Consider the following 21,298-nt stretch of genomic DNA (forward strand, 5'->3'; position numbering starts at 1 on the left):
CTATTCTATAATTCTGTAATTCCCTCTTACCTCCTATAGATAAAAAGGTACGTGACCCAGAGAGGGGCATTTCTCACTGGATCATTGCTTTAATGATCCAACATTGCCACTCATCAGTATTTCCTGCTGTGGGTAACCCTTTGTCATAGCTCTAAGTCTCCCAGACCATTTCCATTTCCATTTCCATTTCCATTTCCATTTCCATTTCCATTTCCATTTCCATTTCCATTTAAATATAAATATAAATATAAATATAAATATAAATATAAATATAAATATAAATATAAATATAAATATAAATATAAATATAAATATAAATATAAATATAAATATAAATATATTAAGTCATGGATGAGTGTTTAAGCACACTTCACTGTGCTTGTGTAATCTATTTCGGAGATTCACACAGAATCATTCAGGTTGGAAAAGATCTTTGAAATCATCAAGTCCAGCCTGTGGTCTAACAACAACTTGTCAACCAGACCATGGCGCCCAGTTTCACATCCAGTCTTTCCTTAAGCATCTCCAGGGACGGTGACTCCACCACTTCCCTGGGCACCCCATTCCAAAGGCTAATCTCCCTTTCTGTGAAGATCTTCTTTCTGATGTCCAACCTAGACCTCCCCTGGCACAGCTTAAGACTGTGTCCTCTAGTCCTGCTGCTGGTTGCCTAGGAGAAGATGCTGACTCCCACCTGGCTACACCTCCCTTTCAGAGAGTTGTAGAGAGTGATAAGGTTCACCCTGAGCCTCCTTTCTTCCAGGGTGAACACCCTCAGCACCCTCAGCTAGTCTTCACAGACCTTTGTTCTAGGCCCTTCCTTCACCAGCCTTGTTACCCTATTAGTCTGTCTATCCTAGCTAATATGAAATAACACTTTTTTCCCCCTTTGGATGCTGTCTTCCAGGAGTCCTGTGCTCCATCACGTCCCTATCTTATCACCTAATCTTCCCAACAGCTTTTATAAAAAGCCAGATTTTGATGACAGTTTGAATAAATATGCAGAGTTCAAAGCAAATCAAGTAACTTTAAGGCTCTTAGAGTTCTAAACAAAAAGTGACTGCTCTGCTACAAGTGTTGATCTTATGAGATTGCCTGTTTTTATCTTAATATGTTCTCCCTTGTAAGTCCTAGATAGGCACTAGCCCTAATCTTTTTCTCTTTTTGTCTGCCAATTTCCATTACCCTTTATGTCTTTTGATACCTCAGATTTTATCAGTATGTTGAATTTATTACCAGAAAACAGGAAGTGAAGCAACTTGGCCTGACCTTCAAGCAAGGAGACTAGTCAGCTATTTAAGGTATCCAAAGGGCCTCCAGGTTGCTTTAGGTCTCCAAAACTTTGCTTCCCCTAAAAGCATGTTTAAATTGTCCATTTTTCTAGATAGTTTTAGAAACATATATTACCTCTGTCTCGCATTATTGGCTCCATCCTTAGACCAGCACTGCTAAATGGTGACACTGAGTTTTTATCTGATGTTGCCTGTATGAATGTACATCTTTCATCTTTCAAAGGTAAAATCAAGTGTCACTCCTATGCTCAGCTGCTATGTTTTCCAGTTATGTATATCTCTTGGTAATGCTTATCCTTTCTTTATTTTGTGTGGGAAAAATCTATCCAAGTAAGGCAGTGGACTAAGGAATTAAAATACATAAACTAATAGTGAAAAATTGCTAATTATGAATAAACAACGTCATCCAAGACCAGGTGTTTTCCTACACTGTTTCTGTTGTAGATGTTTATGCATTATTGTAAAAAATTGTGTAATGTATGCAGACAATTAATTTATTTGACTGATGAAGTATTTAAACAGAATTCATGGTATTACTTACGGAAGTTATGGATGCCATTTTTTATACATTATTTCAGCATTATCTGATAGTGCTGGAATACAAATCCGTACTTAATTGGCTATGCAAGCATTTATTGAATTTTTCTTTGAATAATTAAATCATTCAAAAGCTTCTTTAAAGGGTAAACCCAGCAGTTTTCTGAAGAGTATTTGCAGTGGAATGATAACTTCTCGAGATTAAAAGAAAAAAGAAAATTGTAGCTGGTAAACAGTAGCAAGGAAAATAAACTGCATGCCTATGCCTCAAAAGAAATAAAATTTTAGATGCATAATTATGGTTCGTGTTGAAATATATAGGGAGTTAGGAGGTTTTTCCCCAACCAGTCTCATTTATTCTTGATTTCTTGACAATTTGAACAGTTTTTCTCATTTCAGTACTTGAGGTAATTTTTATTAGCAATATGATTTACTGTTAGGAGTTACGATTACTTCAGACATGAAAAGGCTTCTTTTCAGATCTGGCTGTACTGAGAGGAAAATATCTCTAGAAATATTAGACAAGTGGCAGTGAAGGCAAGTGCAACATTCTGTTGTCTCTGCTCTGCAGATCTGCTCAGATAAGACATCTGAACAAACTCTGTACTGAGAAACTCACCAAACTCCTTCCTTCCATTTTGCTTCCAGTCTGCTGGGGATGGCAAACTTCAGTCTTCTGGCATTTCCACCTGGGATCGCTACTGCCATGACTAGGGGTCCCTGGGTGCTTTTGGGCTGATTTGCTGTTTAGTTTTTAGAAAATTTGCCATTTTCATTAACCTAATGCTTTTTTATTATGGTCCCACGTAGCTAAATCCCCCTAGTCTGGTTATGTGAATATTCCTGATATGGCTTAATTTCCCAGTGGGAGGAGGTGGGTGTAGGTAAGACTTATGTTGCAGTGGTGGTAAGAGCACACTATCAGTATTCACTTGCTGGCATAAATACAGTTTCTGACAAAGCAAGCCCTATATGCAGCAGTACCCTGCCTTGTTGTCTTTACTGTTCAGAAGTATTTGTTAACAAATAAGAGATCCACTGGTGCACTGCATTCTTCTATACATGGCAAGATATATTTCCTGATCAAGAAGTTCCTTCCTGTTCATCTGACCTTTCCAACTTCTGCATGGTCGTGTAAGTTAATTGATCCTCACCACTCCCCAGAATAGGTTGGCATCCCATCTGTTTCCTCCTGTCATGCTTTCTGTTTTGAATTTGTGAAATTACTCTTTCTTACTAACCTCTGTTCTCCACCTTAATGGGCTTTTCAGACAATGTAAGAAAACTGCTGTTTCTCTTCAGGCAGTCCTTTAACAGCTCTACCTTGCCCAAGAAATAAATAAGCATTGAGTATTCTCGTTTGCCATTTGTCTGGTAGGTGGGCATCCAGTCTTGTTAGCCAAAAAGAAATACTATATTCTCCACAAGATGTTATAGTGCACTCTTTATGGCATTACCTGTGTGATACTAACCAATCAGCCAGCTTTTTAATTTGCATGAAAGTTTGGGTAAATAAATTGCTGTTGGTAAAACTTTTTTTTAACTGGATGTATACAATACAGTTGTTGAGACCATGTGTTTTGTCTTCAAGTATGTTGTACTCATCTTGTAGGGCTCCCAGTGTATAATTTTAGGCATCTATAGAACATGTGGGGGGGAAAAAAAGATATATGAATAAATTGAAGGGTGTTAAATAAACACAGAAGAATTTTTTTTTTTTTTACTGTGTCTAAGTACTTTCCACAAATTCATAGAAGAGTAAGACAGTCCCAGGAAAAGAGGTAGGTGAAAAACTTAGCTGTAAAATAATGGGAAAAAAAGGATAAATGAACAGAGAAAATAGCATCTCTTTAAGGCTGAATTACTCACAATAATTTTGAATCATGCTATGTATTTGCCTCTGCACACATACTGTATAATATAGATCATATTACACAAATTAAAAAATATGCTGAATTGTCAGTGTTTCTAGTCTCTCAAAGTTTATATTTTTGTGAAAAACTTTTGGAGGAGATCAGGTGCTGAGTCCCTAATATTGATTTTACAGTAGGCATTGCTACCACTCTGTTCCTCATCAGACTATGGTTTGTAATATAAGTTTACTAATTAATATGGAATTGTAAGGTTGTGAAGGAGTACAAGTTTAACAGGACACAGAGATCATCTGGTCCAGTCCATTGGTCTTCAAGCAGGATCTCTTTCAAGACTGGAAATCAAAGCTCCATCAGGTTGCACTGGATTAACATTACTTAATAAGTTCCAAAACCTCATATTCTGCTAACAGAAGTGTTACATGGTGACAGACAGATGTGATAGAATGCCTATCACTGTGCAAAAGTAGTTTATATTAAGTAGCTCTTTACAAATATTTGAGTTGCCTTCTTGGGAGGAAACTGAGTTAAAAATAGTTTTATGATTTGCTGATAGATTAGTTGTCAGCACAGAAAGTGCAAAAGCCAGATATTTTGGATCCTAGACCTGTCAGCCATAAAATGTATCTATTCACTCTATCACAATTACTAATTTGATAGAAGTAGAATGTTTTTTCTTGCTACAGAAATAAATTGGAAATCACTATCACAATCAATTGCTTAATTAACATACTCTATTATACATATACCTTACAAAATGTATATTCAAATTGTTTTATTTCAATTATTGAATTCTCTGTCAACATGAAAAAAAGAGTTTTGTTAAGGCCATTCAGTTTTTGAATGTTAAGCAGCATTAACTATTTGCATATATCAGTATAATCAGCTTTGTGCTCCATAGAACTCACAAATGCTCTTTAAAAATTGTGAATGTTGCTATGCTTTCATTAAGGATCTGTGCTAATTGGTGTTTAGATTGAAGTCATTAGTTCATGCATAGCACCTTTGAACTCAGAAATATTACCCACAGACCTATCTTAAGCATTTCCCTTTGTTCTGTGGTTGGATAAAGTGAAGATAACCCCTTGAACCCAAGATAGCTGACCTTCTCTTTAGACAGAGGACAATATTTTCTTACTGTGGACACTACTGAAACTCAGACCAAAACAATGTAACTATTTTCTCCTGAATGCTTTAAAATTCTATGCCTAAAAGTAATCATGATTTATAAGAATTGGAAATGATACCAGTACCAATGTGAGTACTTTTTTTGGATAGAAGCACTTCAACCTAATATCTCTTTCCCCCTACACCCCTCTCTCTCTCTTTCTAGATGCAGCAGTTGTTCCACGAAAACTATGAACACAACCGCAAGGGTTACATTCAAGATCTTCACAACAGCAAGATCCACACAGCCATAACACTTCATCCCAACAAAAGACCAGCCTACCAATATAGGCTGCACAATTACATACTGAGTCGCAAAATTTCCGAACTGCGCCATCGGACCATCCAGCTCCATCGAGAAAGTGTTCTGATGAGCAAGCTCAGTAACACTGAAGTAAATAAGGAAGATCAGCAGCTGGGAGTGATGCCGTCTTTCAACAATTTCCAGCCACGTGAAAGGGATGAAGTCATCGAGTGGGAGTTCCTGACAGGAAAGTTTCTTTACTCCATGGTGGAGAACCAGCCACCCCGGCAGAGCCTAAGCAGTGTCGTGCGAGCTGCACTGGATGATACTGTGATGCAGGTCATGGAAATGATAAATGAGAACTCCAGATCTAGAGGAAGGCTCATTGATTTCAAGGAAATACAGTATGGGTACCGCAGGGTAGACCCTCTGCATGGAGTAGAGTACATCCTGGATTTACTGCTTTTGTACAAAAGGCACAAAGGAAGGAAAGTTACAGTTCCAGTGAGACGCCATGCTTACCTTCAGCAATTGTTTAGCAAACCTTTCTTCAAAGAAGCAGAGGAGCTGGATGTAAAAAGCTTGCTGGAGAATACCAACACTGACACTCAATCCTTCTCTTTTCTTTCAAATTCTTTAAAGGTTTTTTCCTCGTCATTCCAAGGCACCAAAGACATTGGAAGACACAGTGACAAGAAAATACATATTCTTGTCCCTATCACGGGAAGATTTGATACTTTCTCAAGATTTATGGATAATTTTGAGAAGACTTGTCTGATTCCCAAGCAGAATGTAAAGTTGGCAATAATTCTCTTCAGTTCTGAGTCAGGACAAGACTCTAGCAAACACATAGAGCTAATGAAAGAATACAGCATTAAGTATCCCAAAGCAGATATGACCCTCATTCCAATGTCAGGAAAGTTTTCTAGAGGTTTAGGTCTTGAGATGGCCTCATCTCAGTTTGACAATGACACTTTGCTGCTGTTCTGTGATGTTGATCTGGTATTCACGTCAGACTTCCTCCAGCGATGCAGAGATAACACTATTCAGGGAGAACAGGTTTACTACCCTATCATCTTCAGCCAATATGATCCAAAAGTAATATATGGAGGCAACCCTCCAGCTGACAGCAGTTTTGTTTTCACAAAAAGAACTGGATTTTGGAGGGAGTATGGATTTGGAATTACCTGTATTTACAAAAGTGATCTACTTACTGCTGGTGGATTTGATACCTCGATTCAAGGCTGGGGACTTGAGGATGTAGATCTCTTTACTAAAGTGATAACATCTGGCTTGAATGCTTTCAGAAGTCAGGAAGTAGGAGTTGTCCATATTTTTCATCCTGTTCAGTGTGACCCCAATTTAGATCCGAAACAATATAAAATGTGCTTAGGGTCCAAAGCAAGTACATTTGCCTCTACCGTGCAGCTCGCTGGACTCTGGCTACAGAAACATTTGGGTGTCAGGTACAATTGGACTATCTCCTGACAACTCAGCCTATTTGGCCTTTTAAGGGGAGTTTACCTCATTGCTATTATTTGATTTTGCTGTTGTAATTTTAAACTCCTTCGTTGTAGTCTTCCAAAGACTGTTGACCTCAAATGGGATGACTCTGTTGTTCACTGATGTTTCTTATACCTACCGAACTGGTGAGGTGAATTCCTTCATATTTCCTTTATTTGAAATTCAGTCTAGTCATGGAAGTCATACAAGCCCATGGAGCATATTCATCACAAGAAACTGTATTAGAAGAATGTTGTTTTTCAGCTTTTGGATTCAGTATCATCTTTGTTGCATTTCTCAGATTTGATGTGATAAAAATACTTACTGGTGAAGGTACCACAAAAGTGCTTTATGCTTCTTCTGGGGATGGAACTCTCTAAGATCAACTTGAGTTTTATAATTTATATGAGGACTTATATGTATAAACACTACTTTTCTTCATCTTCAGAATTTTTAAAGTAAATGAATAACTATAATTGTACCTTTATTTTTTAAAAAAAGAGTAAAGCTGAGGAGCTACTTGCAAATACAACTGGTACTGGCTACCAAGGTCCTTAAATGTCTTATTATTAAAACTATCTCCTCATTGTTATTCAGTCAAAGTGCAAATGAACTTTATTTTCACAACAAACAGGATTTAATCAAATGCTCATGTATACTTTGAAGATTTTTGAGCCAACATCCTTCATTTGCAGGCAAGAAGAAACTATGACTCAACATGGTCATTTATGATAAAGTGCAATCATAGAGTGTTCTTACTTTGAAACACATAGTATAAGTTGCTCTTTCTCTTTTTAGAATGAGTCTCTAATCCATCATTCTCTTTTACATTCCTTTTCTAAGGCTGCACTTCAGTGTTAAAAGTAAAGCTCTGTTTTTTGTTTTACATTTTTCATGAATATTGGTACTCAGTAGCAACTTGTTGTTAAAATTAAAGAAACTGTAGAGTAGTTATTTAAGTTTACTATTGCTGGTCAAAGTTCCTTGCCAATATATTTATATTAGTGGAGGTTATAAGACTGTGTTCAGATTTATCTCTCCAAACAGCCTGAAGTTGTCATATTGTGGATTCATGAAGTAAAGTATTTAAAATAATACCATCAGGAGAAATAATGAAATAAATTTCTGTATTTTAAAGAAACGTTTATATAGGGGTATATATGTGTGTTTGTGTGTGTGTGTGTGTGTGTGTGTGTGTGTGTGTGTGTGTGTGTGTGTGTGTGTCCCTATATATATTTGGATATATAGAGAGAGTATTTTCAAAGTATGTTCCATTTTTCAGTTCAGGCAGTGATTTGTTACAATCATTGTTATTTTTGCCACATGCTTGGAACCTTTCATGTTATACTGTGGTAAGAGCTCAGAGACATTCAGGAAGCCATCAGAATTCAACTAAACTTAAGTAATTCCAGTGGATACATCTAATAACCTCAATATCCTTGATTTCAAACTATATTTCAAACAGAGCTGGGCAAGAAAAAGTTTTAAGTTTTTCAGCTGTAACTGACTGCTTCTGTGTTTCCTTAAAAAAACGAACAAAACAACGAAAAACAACAACAGCAACAAAAAAACCCACAAAGAAAAACCCCAAAAAAACCCCAACCAAAAAAACCCCCAAAGCAACTAAGAGATTGAAATTGAATTGGCACATCTCTTTGTGTGAGGATATCCAGATAATTTCCTAAGGCCTGAATAGGCTGTAATGTCTCTTATCTATGGTTCTCTGTTCTGGACTTACCATGTGAAGAAAAAGGGAACCCTGACAACGACTGAGTAAACTCAGAATTAAAGGGCTGGCTGTAGTTTATTGTGTGCTTTAAAAAAGGCCATTCCCTTGCCCTGGACAAGGTAGTAATTGTGGTAGATGAGAACAGAGAGTGTAATTCATATACCAGCCCTTGTCAAGCAGAGCTCCTGGCTTGTTATTTTCCTGGAGGCTCTTGCCTCCCTAGCTCAGTATTTTTAGCTCAAATATCTGACAAAAGAAAAATTCAGTAGTACTTATAACATTGGAGATTGCTCTTCAAATTGAGTGCAAAAGTCACGCTTTGTTCATTAAAAAAGCCAAGAACAAGGAACATGATATATTTTAACAATCTCAATTAACCAAGCAACTCAGATTATAAATATCAAACACAGATTGTCTGTTGATAAATGTTTGTGATGATTTCATATACAAGAAAAAACCTAACGACTTTCAAAGACATCTATGGAAATCGTTGTCTTCTGGGATGTATTCCAGTACTGATTTCAATTACTTAACTTAGTGGCCAGAAAGTGTTTGCTCAGCTCAGAGCAAAATAGTAGATTAGGACAAGCAATGAAACCAATCATTCAGTGGGGATAAAGATGTATACAGAGGGCTTGCAGGATCAGGTCCTACATGATATAAGCAAAATGCTAGTATTTACCAGTACAAATATTTATTTAGTGTCTTGACTGATTAATTTGTTTATATGATGAATTACTTTGTTAAATACCTGATTATAAATGTTTATTATGAAATATTGCATTTTCTTTTGAAATAACTATCCTGAGATAACTTGAGAACTTGTGTTAGTTTGTCTAAGGAATAATATGCCTTCTAAGGAGATCATATTAAAATGAAAAAAAAAAATCACAAAAGTGTTAGAGTAATGTTATGTACGTATAGATTAAGATGGGAATATGTGTGTTAATCAACTGTTTGCTATTGTCTAGTCTGAATCATAATCTTGATTGTACAATGATATTTCGGTGTACATAATGTCCCTTTGTAAATGTGTGACAAGTGAATTCACAATAGAACATAACAACCAATATTTCCCTCCCTCCCCTGGGAATAACTTTCCTGGCTTCATAGCTGGGAAGTGGGTTGTGAGCAGCTCACACTTTGGCTTTTCAGACACAGCCATTCTTAATAAAAATCTCAGCATTCACTACTCAGAAACCTCAGAAATCCCCAAACCACTGCATCATGGCTTGTTTTCCCAGTCAAAGTGCTTAATTTAACAGAGCATTTGCGTCTCCTGGATGAAGGAAAAACATCACATAGGGCTTTCTAAGACTTGATGAGTATTACTCTGCATCAAAGGTTCTGGTTCTCAAGCTGAAGAAAGGCAGAAGTCCAGGGGGAGGTATGAGGCTCAGCCACAGGAGTTGGCACCTTGTGCCCAAGTCATCCCTGTGCTACCACCTGTGCTCCCACCTATCTTGGAGCTATGAGTTGGCAGCTCAAGTCAGCACAGAAGAGTGGTGCTTGCTGCCACCAGCTGCTCTTGAGAAGAAAAAGGGCCATTTTAATCAGGGAGGGGTGAAAGGAGGGTCCCAAACTCATCCACTGAGTGGGGTGGCGGGTTGTCTTGTGCAGATCATGTTTCTCACTGTCCCCGGGGGAATGGAGCCTGGTCCCACACACACCTCTTCCCTGTTTGCTCTCAAGGAGCATTGAAGGAAGGGGCAAAACTTCATGGGGCTTGTGGGCCTGCATCATGTGCTTCCGTCCTACCATATCATCGGACATGTGGGGAAAAAGGTGCCACATGGTCTTCCCAAAAAGCAGTACAGAGAGAGGCACTTTCTGCACTCACCAAAGACCAGGTGTGCACAAAACTGCCTTCTGGAGCCTTTGCTCTACTCTGTGCTTGATAATGCCTTAAGATTCTTGCAAAAATTACAGTACTGGTAAAATGACTCCTAGGAGTGTACTGCACATCCTCAGTAACTGTGGAGAGTTGCAAGCAGCATGAGTTAAAACCCACTTTTTTTAACAGAGGCAAATAAACAATTTAAACTTCTTTTGATGTCTTAACTAATCACTATAATTACTTCTTAAGATGTAATTTGCTACATTAAACATTTTGCTTCAAAGAATGATGCCAGCTTTAAGATATGAAAAAAACCCCTACATGTGTAATCTATATCTTGTTTTCTTGCAACTTGAGATCAGTTAAAATTTATGGAAAAACCAGGGACTAGAAATTGGTGAGTCACTGACTGGGGGTTTCTGTTTCTGCTGTATTTTTAAAGGAGAATCAAATCAGGGGGAAAAAAAATTACTGTGTTAGATCCACACAAAAGTCAGCCATAATGTTAAGTAGTAGTGATAATTGTGGTCCTAAACTGCATCAAAATGAGATGCTTCACTCAGTCTATTTACAATAACTGAATATCACTGAAAGTTATCATCTGTTATACATCTGTAAGCAACAGGTGTAATCCATTTTTAATTCATTCATTTTTTAGAATAATTTTAATTTTCTTCCATCAGCAGTTATTCACTTGATTAATAAGATGACTTGTCATGACTCACTCTCAGTTTCCTATTTTATTTTTTTTTCTTGGGTCTTCCTGTTTGCAGTATGTGTTAGAATGGAATTGAAACTTTTTGAGCTAGTGATATTTCTATTATAGTTTTATGATTTCACTGCCATTCAAAACTAGAATATTCTAGCTTTCTGAACTAGAATATTTTAGTGAATGAGTTTCCAGGCCTACTTCAAATTGTTTCCATTTGCCTGTCAAATATAAGTTAAAAGTGTTCTGAGTATTATTGCTTCATTTCTTCCTCTGGCCTCCTTCATATCAGAATCGCACCAAAGCAAGGAAATGCAAAAACTTTGCAATGCTTACATCTAGGAAAATTAACAGAATCTGGAGATCTGTGTGATTTTTTTTTTTTTTTACTTTCAAGTCTTTTATCTCAAATTTCAGAATCTTTCTTGCCAGTTCTGTAATTTTAATAAAAGAAATAATGGTTATTAAGATGTAAGGTAGCACATATATTAGCTTTACCCAACAAGCTGTCATTTTACATCCTTATTTTCTAGTCACCTTATTATTCAACAGATTTTGCTATTTATAGAAACTTTAAAGATAAATTAAAAGCACCCTTGTTAGTTCAGTATTTACCTAGTCTTAGTGGAGAGCTTAACCATGTAGGCAGAGATCCAAAGATGTACTATATACTGTAGGCTGCTGATTTTTGTTTTGTAGGGCTGGAGGGAAGATCTCCTCAGCTTTGCATAACATGCCTGCAGTGTGATAAGTGTTCTTTACAAACCAGCCATGTCTAGCAATGATTTTAAGTGACTGCAAAGTTATGGGCTTCTAGCTTCATAGAGCAGGCAAGTTTTACTGGTCTTATCTAAATACATGAGAAACTGATTTTCAGATTCAGAGGCTGGTGACACAATCAGGTGGTAGACAAGTGGATTAAATAAATCTGCTGCTGCAACATCTGGGCACACCCTCTATAAGTGCCCCTTTAAAAAGGATGCCCCAGGAATGTAGTAAGTTCAATGAAGATATTCCTAAAAGATGTGTATTCTAGCTAACATTGGTGCCAAATGCTTTTACTTAGAGCTGGTAAATTGCCTTTAGGTGATTTCCTTAAAAAAAACCAACAACAAAAAAAACAACAACAGCAAAAAAAAAAAAAAAAAAAAAAAAAAAAACAAACCAACAACAAACAAAAACCCCCAAACTTGTGCTTGAGATTATTAACATTGTTACTACTGGTTATTTGCAAATAATGACTTGCTCCTATTCTTGACTAGGGTAATATGGAGTAGTAAATGATGCTTTTTTTTCACATCTGTCCATACACTGTTGGCTAAAGGAAGGAAAATATAACTGACTGCTTTGAAGATGGTGGTGAAGCTCAAACAGTGAGTTCTGCTTGTAACTGCCAGAGGGAAAACTGCTTGGTGTAGTTCAACTTTGAGACCAGAACTGACACCTGCTACCAGGTAAGGAGAATTTCAGCATAAGTATAAGCCTGAGTTTGTGCAAGGCATCATAGTATCTGGGGATCCATCTTAATGCTTACTGAGTGATTACTTGGAGCAGACACTGTGCAGTCTGAATACAGTGCTACCAGCACTTGAAGAAAAAAGTGAGGAACGCAGTAAAGAATATTTCACAGGTGATAGGATAGATAGTAAGGATGTAGATCCAGAGAGGTGTGTATCTTTTCTTATTTTAAGAGAGTGAAAGATAAAACATCTTTTAAAGAAGAACTCTGCTTTACTTTCTTCCTGAAAGCTTCTCCCTGTGTACATTCCACTTGTACATGCAGAGACAAATGCTGAGACAGTCTGGAGCAGTACCAAACTATATACCTTCCACACCTGATTTGTTCTGACCAGCAAGCCCATGTTTTTTGAAGTGATAACTGACCTGGCAATTTTTAGTCCCTCCTCTTCCCTTTTTAGATATGACATATTTTATTATTATTTAACTAAGTGGGATATTTGACAGCTTTGTGTCACAGATGCTTTAGTGCTTTGTGCCTAAGATGCTTTAGTTTTTCATGGTATATTCATATATTGCACTGTTACATGGTACATCACTGCTTCAAATTATGAAGTTCCTTTACACAAATGCTTCTGGACAGAAGATTTCAACTGATGTAACCTTCCAACCACAGCTGTGTGGCTGAAACAAAGTACATTCACATACGGTAATTTATTTGCTACATTCGTACAATGGCTTTGTTTGGTAGAAAATTCAGAATGAATATGAGTTACAGTTGACAAAGTTGAGCAAATCTGTTTAAATGGGAACAAGCAATGAGCCATTCCTCCAGCATGTGCTGTTACTTGAGGACTAGAGGACCAGAAACTGCTGGTGTTTTTTACCAAAAAGGTTATAGGGAGATGTCTCTAGTAAAACTGAATAGGAAACACTGTTCTGCACTTCAGAACAGCTGGTAACAGAAGATTTATCTTGCCTGTAAAAATATATCAGTCGTAACTTCTGCCACATTCAACCAATGTTGAAGGGACAGACACAAGGGCAGACCCCTTGATCTTGCCCTCATGTGTGAAAGAGACCAGAGAGATCAAGATTTAACCTGGAACACCCTTGTAAGATAGTCCAGTCTGAAAGAAACATGGATGTGGACAAAGAAGGTAGTATGTAAGAAACCAAAGAGGATTCTCTTTCTTCTTTTTCTTTAGGATTGACATGGTGCTGTGCTCATCATGGAGCTACCAGGTCTTTCCTGGAGTGAGCTTGGCACCAGGCAAAAGAAGCACTAAAAATAAAGCATAAATGTTGTGTATATGACAGGACCAGATACTGGTGAGTGATGGGAATGAAAGTTTGTGGGAAAACATAAGGAATCAAGAAAATGGATTTTTCTTTTGCATGTGAAGTAGAAAGATAGTGTGTATAAGCTATTTTACTAGCCCTGATATGTAGGGGCAAAACTGAATAATTAAAGGACATAGATTTGAAAGGAAGGAGAAGATACAGCGCAGGAAACAGTACGTGTCTAAACACAAAATTTAATTACAGTAGACATTAAAGTATAAGTGAAAAAAGCACTAGAAATAGAAGGAAAGAAACTGCAGGAAGAAAGGAAGAATTAAAAGAGATTTAATAAAAAGCAACTGAAGGACTAGCATAGATGTAACTTATGCCCTGGATACAGAATACTTCACAGTGTGCCTTTCAAAAAACAAGGGAAACATGAAAAGCATTTCTGTAGCACTGCATCCCACTGCTTTACCTGGGTGTGGCTGAGGGGCCAAATGCCAAGCTAATACTAAAATATTCTTTATTTTCTTTGTTTTCTATCAGAGCCCAAATACCTACATTTGTTTTCCTCTTGGTTTTCCCACACCCTGCATGTTAATATCCAGTCAGATACTGTGTTATTGGGATTTTAAGTTTTTGAACTCAGTAAAAAATATGGGACTGTCTTTAATAAACAAAATGGCAGTACCATTGCTATTGCATATCTGATTTTATCTTTTTGTTTTTAAAATGTCCTCCAATTACAAAAAGTTGGCAATCAGCAGGATTCTACGTCTTGCCCCATCTTTCATTCCCTCACACTTTCAATGTCTAGCTTCTGCTGTACTTAGGTACTGATAACAAATATAGAGAACCAAGGAACTCCGTCTCTGTTTAATAGCATCATACCAATGAACTTAATTTTTCACACAAAGTTTGTTAAGAGTTTATGGATTTAAACCAAAATCATATATCTGAGATAAAATTATCTTTCAGAGTCTTTCTAGTTTATTCATACAAATATGAAGTTAGGCAATGTAATGATGTCCCTGATATGTAAAATTGCAGAACTACAGCATTTTTTTTTGCATTAATTCTCAGCTCTGTTGCAAGCCATTTGCCTGTCACTCTCTTTAAATCCTGAATTTTATTACCACTTCCCTCAGCCCTTCTTATGATATCTTGACTTTATTGCCTGGAACAGAAACACAAAACCTTCCAGATTTAAAATGCATCTCCAAAATTAGGTTTGAAGTATACAGGATTCACTGATTCAGCAGGTATTAAAGGGCTCCATGACAGAGGAAAGGAAAAGTCTTGGAAACAGAGAGAAAACATTGCAGAAGTGGAAGGGTGCTCAGCTCCATTTTATGAAGTCATGCACAGTCACAGAATGGCTGAGATGGAGAGAGACCTCTGAAGATCATAGAATCATGGAACAGTCTAGCTTGAAAGTGAGCTTTAAAGGTCATCTAGTCCAACTCCCTGCAATGACCAGGGACATCATCAACTAGATCAGAACCTCATCCAACCTGATCTTGAATGTACTCAGGGATAGGGTATCTCCTACCTCCCTGGGTAACCTGTTTCAGTAGTTTACCAGTCTCATTGAAACTAAACCTTCTTCTTCATGTCTAATGTAAGTCAACTCTCTTATAGTTTAAAACCGTTATCCTTCATCCTGTCACAACTGGCAAAAGGTTTGTCCCCATCTTCTTATAGGCCCCCTTGAGGTACTGAAATGCTTCTGTAAGGTCTCCATGGGGCCTTCTCCTGCAGGATGAACTACCCCAACTCTCTCAGGCTGTCTTCATAGAGGAGCTACTACAGCCCTCTGAACATGTCTGAATGTCTTCCCGCTTCAACCATTCCATGTCCTTCAGTGCTGTGACCCCAGGGCTGGATGCAGGGTTCCAGGTGGGGTCTCACCAGAGCAGAGCAGAGCAGAGGGGCAGAATCCCCTCCCTCCCCTGCTGCCCACACTGCTTTGGATGCAACCCAGGACACGTTTGGCTTTCTGGGCTGGGAGTGCTCATGGCTGGGTTGTGTCCAGCCTCTCACCCACCAGCACCCCCAAGTCCTTCTCCCCAGGGCTGCCCTCCATCTGTTCATCCCCACCCTGTGTTGGTACTAGGGTGGTCCCAACCCATTTGCAGCAGCTTGCACTTGGTCTTGTTAAACCCCATGAGATTCCCATGGGCCCATCTTGATCTTGTCCTGGTCCCTCTGGATGGAATCCCATCTTTGAGTGTGTCAACTGGACCACTCAGCTTTGTGTCATCTACAGGCTTGCTGAGGGTGCACTTGATCCCTTCATCTATGCCATTAATGAAGATATTAAAATTGCCCTGGTCCCAGTATGGACCCCTGAGAGACATCCCTTGTCTCCATCAGGACATTGACTGCTACCCTCTGGATGCCACCATCCAACCAACTTTTCTTTCATCCACTGAACAGTCCAGCCATCCAATCCAATTTAGAATGAAGGATGTTGTGGTGGACCATGTAAAAGTCTTTAGAGAAGTCCAGGTAGATTATATACATAGCTCTTCCCTTGTCCAGTGATTGAGTAACTCCATTGTTGGAGGCCAGTGGGTTGGTCAGGCAGAAAGTGAAGCCATGCTGGCTGTCTTGAATTATCTCCTCCCCCAAACCCTGCTCAAAGACAGGTAGAGTCTGGTGATTTCTCTTTCACTTAGTAGTCTGAATTTGTACAGCTAAAAACTCTGCTGGATTTAAAAACATCTGTGGAGTGAAAACAGGTGCAAAAAGCTTCTGTCCAGGATCTGCTTTGTCCTGCAGAAGTCACTAGGATACTCAGTGATACAAATATGCTACAGGGGCAAGACTCAACAATGACAGGCAGAAGAGATATGGAGCATCTCAGAGAAGCTTTTTTATTTATATTTCTAAGATAAACTGCTGTGTTGCTGTTGTTAAGAATTCAGTTACTGTCGAGGACTGATCTGAGACAGTAAGTTAACTTACCAGTGTGCCCAGAGTTTTCTGTTAAATGCTGGGATACTTATATTGATAAACTGAGCTATTGCATATTTGGGATTTAAACACCCAGGATTGTGATCAAACTGCTATTGAATAGTGAATTTATTTGCCACCTTCATGTGCTTTTTAAATAATATCAGGTAATTATAGACAAAACTTTGGCTGAACTTCAGTTTCTGCAAACCTGGTCTAAAGCACCAAAGACCAATTATAATTTCCTGATGACAAAAGAAAATATACTAAGGCAAATCTCACTGACTCTGGTAGAAAATGTTATGTATGTATTGCTATCTATTGGGATTATAGAAACAAGAGCATCTGTGTTTTGTCAATTCTTGAGGGGGTTTTTTTAAGCAGGGACTTTTGTTCCGATGAAGGGGAACAAATGGCTCCTTCTGTTACTGCTGTATATAATCTTTCTTTTTTTCTACTATGGGTCACTTAAACTGGCTGAATACGGTGGTCAATAGTAGTGTTAACAAAGACATGCCAAATTTTTTATCATTATAAGGCTGTCAAACCAGATCAGTAAAGGTAAAATCTCTGGAAAGCAGCAAGTGACCAATTAAATTATTTCTTGTGGCATTTGACAGTTAGGATGAGATAAAAAATGACAGTTTTATTAAGCTATTAAGGAATATCTATAAGACAGAAGCGCTTGTTAGAACTCATTATAAAATATTCTCTAATGTTTCCTGTATCTAAAAAACAAGCGATCTTATAATGGCAAGCTTTACACTCCAGATTACTGTAGCATTTTCAGAACTCACACACTAATATCAGTAACTGAGATCATGTTTTACATGTCTCTGGAATTAAAGAGATTTTTCCCTATCACCACAGTGGCATATTCACACCATCTTTCTGTCTATGTGCACTTAGGCAAATTTTGACAAGAATCAGACCACGTAAAGCCATAACCTAACTTCCACATGGTCTTTGAGAGCACTTCCGGACTAAAGGAGGAGCACAATGCTAATATGATTCCTGCCCAAAGTGCAGCATCACTGTGGCATAAGGTTTCTGCTACTTGACATAGAAGCCTAAGGGTTATCACAACAGTAGTAGTTACCTTGTGATTATTTAGTATTTTCCATCTTGTCCTCCAACAAAATTTGTTGTGAACCAGAATTTCCTGTTCTTTTTCACACACCTTGAATGGATGAGATTCTTGGGCACAAAGAGAGAAAATTGTGGAACCACTTGCCTTTTCTAAAATTTCAGTCAGTTTCTGAGAAACTGAAAAGCAGTCCTTCAAAGCAGGAAATGTTTATGTTATTTTGATACACAAACTCATTTCTATTTTGAAGAAGGTCTCAAGCAAAACAAAGTGATTCAGAAAGTGCTAATTGCTGTAAGATAGGATTCATAAATCAGACTGATAAGATAGACTGCAGTAGGCCGTACTCTACATAAATAATACCTTTGTGATACAATATTTAAAAAAAAAACCCAAAAACAAAAACCAAAAACAAACTCTAACTTTTAGAAAGGATTTTTGAAATTTACACCACTGTCATTCAGCCACAGAAGTGAATCACACTTGCCTCTTCATATGCCCTCATTTTGAGAGTAAGACTGAAGGAATTTATATTATTTCATGGGCCATTTATAGATGAACTCATCTTTACAGAAGGCTTTAATGGAGGATTTTTAAGATTTTTCTGTAGGGAGTTTTTTTATTCAAACAGAAATCTGCAGGAAAGTGGAATAGAGTAAGGGATGAATGTCATTTGTATGACATTATTTGGATGATTAAAGGTACACTAGAGATCATTTGAAATGCCTAAATTTTCTCAAAAGCTTTGCAGTGTCTTTGCTGTTGTGGCATGGGTAAGACCAACTTTTGGAAAAGTGTAAAAATCATCATCTAGGTGAAAGGATTTTGAATGCAAAGGATTGGCTTACTGAACATAATCATGCCGAAAAAAAAAATTAAAGCCGGTTTTCTTACATGCTTTCAGGAGCTCTTTATAAAACTTCAGCCTGGTAAGGGGGTGATGATTGCTGAGGTTATAAAAGACTACTCCCAGCTTCAGGGGAAGGATGGCAGATTGCTTGAACTGGTTTTCAGGCAGCAGGATTTCTGCAGCTGTTGTAAGAGGAGGACTGTGAGCTATCCACTCAGGTAAGCTTTGTTACTGGGACTACAATCTGGATCTGAAAGGCTTAGAGAAAGCAGCAAGGTTGACAGTGCCTTGCCTCTACAGTGTCTGTAGAGCAAGAGGATAGGAACAATGATTCCTAACAGACCACAGTGGGGCTGTCAAAGGTTGTTAGGGCATATCTTCACTTCTTCTGAATGGCATGGAGCTAGCAAAACCCTGTGGAGCCACTGACAAAAGAACTGCTATGCTAGTCTCACACAGCTGGTGAGTACACATGGCAGCTATACTATAGCTGCCCTAATTTATGCCAGCACTTGGGTCACAGGAAATTACCTGTCACTTCTTTTACTGTTGATACCCACAGGCAACTATGGTACTACATTTGCAAATAGGCAAGTTGTGCTTTGAAGCCTAGCAAGAAATGCAGGAGATCTGGAAGAAACACAGGGTGATAAAGAGAAATAAATGCTATAAATATTTGGTGCACCTTCCTTTACATAGAGAAGAAAAAGATTCTTTGATATGGCCAAATGTCACACAGAGAAAGGGTGGAGAAGCTTAATGACAGGGTGCACAGGTGACTAGCTCTTTGGGGTCCATGCCCAGACCTGCTGCATCCCATGGTAATGCAAATAGGTAATAAAAATCAGGAAGAAATTTACTACTTACCCGGAAAAATAGGTTATCAACTTGTTAATGAGAAAATGTGAGGATGAAAATCTTGCTGAAGCTAAGGAACTGTTTGAGGAAGCCTATACTGTCGGAGTCAAAATCGTTCAGAACACCTTGCTGGCTGAAGCTGGTGCAAAATGTTTCCAGTCACTGGATTTGTTTTTGAACAAATGTCTAAGGAATCCAACATGGCTTCCTTTTTCAACTAGTATATTTTTGATAATGGGAACAATTGGTTTGCAACTCAAAGTTTAATCAAAGCAATGGAATTTAACAACCTTCTAAAACCTATGAGATCAGGATGCCTTTCCTGGAAAGAGGATGCCATTAAATATCATCAGCAACATCACCATTCATTGACCCTTCAGAAAGCTTCCCAGTTTTAGCAATATCAATTACAATTAACAGTAATAGTTTATGGAAGGTATCTGTCTGTCTTGAGTAATCTTTGACTGATTGAAGCATGTGCTCTACTTGGTTTAATGAAATTTCCTAAAGTTTTATCAAAGAGATTGTAACTCATATGAAGTGCACATTTTTGACAAAGGCAATTATATTTAAAGTGTGAGGTAAAATTTGGGAATGTCGTTATTTTTGACTTGAGAAGCCTAATGAATTCAGTGGAAGCCATGGCAGAAGTTAGAGTTAAGATGATAGCCATTAGAAAATCTAGGCAAATCCAAAGCAGAGTTTTCTTTTTTTGTTTTAATTATGTACTTTCAGTAAACAAAAGTAATGAACTTAGCATCATCCTAGCCACCAGGTTTTCTGTATTTCTTAATGTGGATACAGCTTCTCTGCTCTTCTGGAGCTGACCTCACCACCATACATGTCACACCTCTTTTACCATCAACCTAAGATACTACTGCAAAACTCTATTGTTAGATTTTTAAACAAGAATCCTATACAGTTGTGAGTGGATTCTGCTTGCCACTTCTGGCTATTTAATCTTCCTTTTATTCCTTTCTCTTAGTTGGCACGTGGATAGTAGGTCTCTGAGATCCATTCTACTTCTCAGCCTTTGTTTACACCATGTGCAATTGGTTGCCAAGTCTGTTCATGGGTTTCAATGAACCCTAGTACAAAAAAAAAACAAACAAAAAAACCCAAACCAAAACAAAAAAAAGTCTATTGTGATATTTGTCTTATGTTATATTTGTGTTTCACCCTCCAGTAGAACTAAATACTAATTCAGGATCTCAGGAGGCCAGGTTTACAGAGATAATGATTTATCTGTAGTACTATACCATCCAACCTCTTGCAAGTTATGGAAACCTTAATATTAGGAATATGAACATTAGCAAAATTTCTGTTCTAGAAACTTCCAATTGTTTCAATTTACATAAAAATACTTCAGGAAGTAGAAATACTGAAAAACAAAAAGGAAATGACTGGACAACCAAATATATACATTTGTAGAGAAATATATCCTTTCATACCATGCAATTCACAGTAAGATCAATGAGTTCTGCAGCTCTGTCCCCTTGCAATTTGAAGTGCAATTGAATAGTTCTAGGTCTAGGAGTTTGTAGCTGAGAATTCAGTAACAAAATATATACATTCCAGAAAACTGTTCTCTGTGTATAGTTACAGAGGCTACCCCTGCCACTGTGTAGATCTCACACTTTAAGTGTCCCTCTGACAGGCTAAAGACTGCAATTAATTTGATCATATAAATCTTTGCATGCTTTTGACTTTCGTGACTTCTGCCTGAAATAGAAGGGAGAAAAACCACGCCAGCAGAGGGAATTTATCTTCTTCAATCAGTTAAAAAAAAAACACCAAAAAAAACCACACCACCACCACCACCAAAAAAACCCAACAAAACACAACAACAACAAAACCACAAACAAAAAACCCCAAAGAATAAAAACATTGGAAATACAGTTGTACTACGGG

The 21,298-nt window shown here is 37.7% G+C and overlaps 1 protein-coding gene across 1 annotated transcript in view; it reads left to right on the forward strand.

Annotated features, from left to right (window-relative positions):
- CHSY3 (chondroitin sulfate synthase 3) overlaps window positions 1–9,328 on the forward strand; it is a 143,539-nt gene extending 134,211 nt beyond the window's left edge. The window contains exon 3 of the mRNA XM_066181626.1: window positions 5,034–9,328. Coding sequence (XP_066037723.1) covers window positions 5,034–6,599 — 1,566 coding nt within the window. The 3' untranslated portion in view covers window positions 6,600–9,328. The remainder of the gene's footprint in view (window positions 1–5,033) is intronic.
- The last annotated feature ends 11,970 nt before the right edge of the window (window positions 9,329–21,298 follow it).

The sequence above is a fragment of the Chamaea fasciata genome, unplaced genomic scaffold (assembly GCF_029207755.1).
Source record: "Chamaea fasciata isolate MVZ Bird 193981 ecotype frontalis unplaced genomic scaffold, bChaFas1.0.hap1 SCAF_4, whole genome shotgun sequence".
In the NCBI taxonomy this organism is placed as follows: domain Eukaryota; kingdom Metazoa; phylum Chordata; class Aves; order Passeriformes; family Sylviidae; genus Chamaea; species Chamaea fasciata.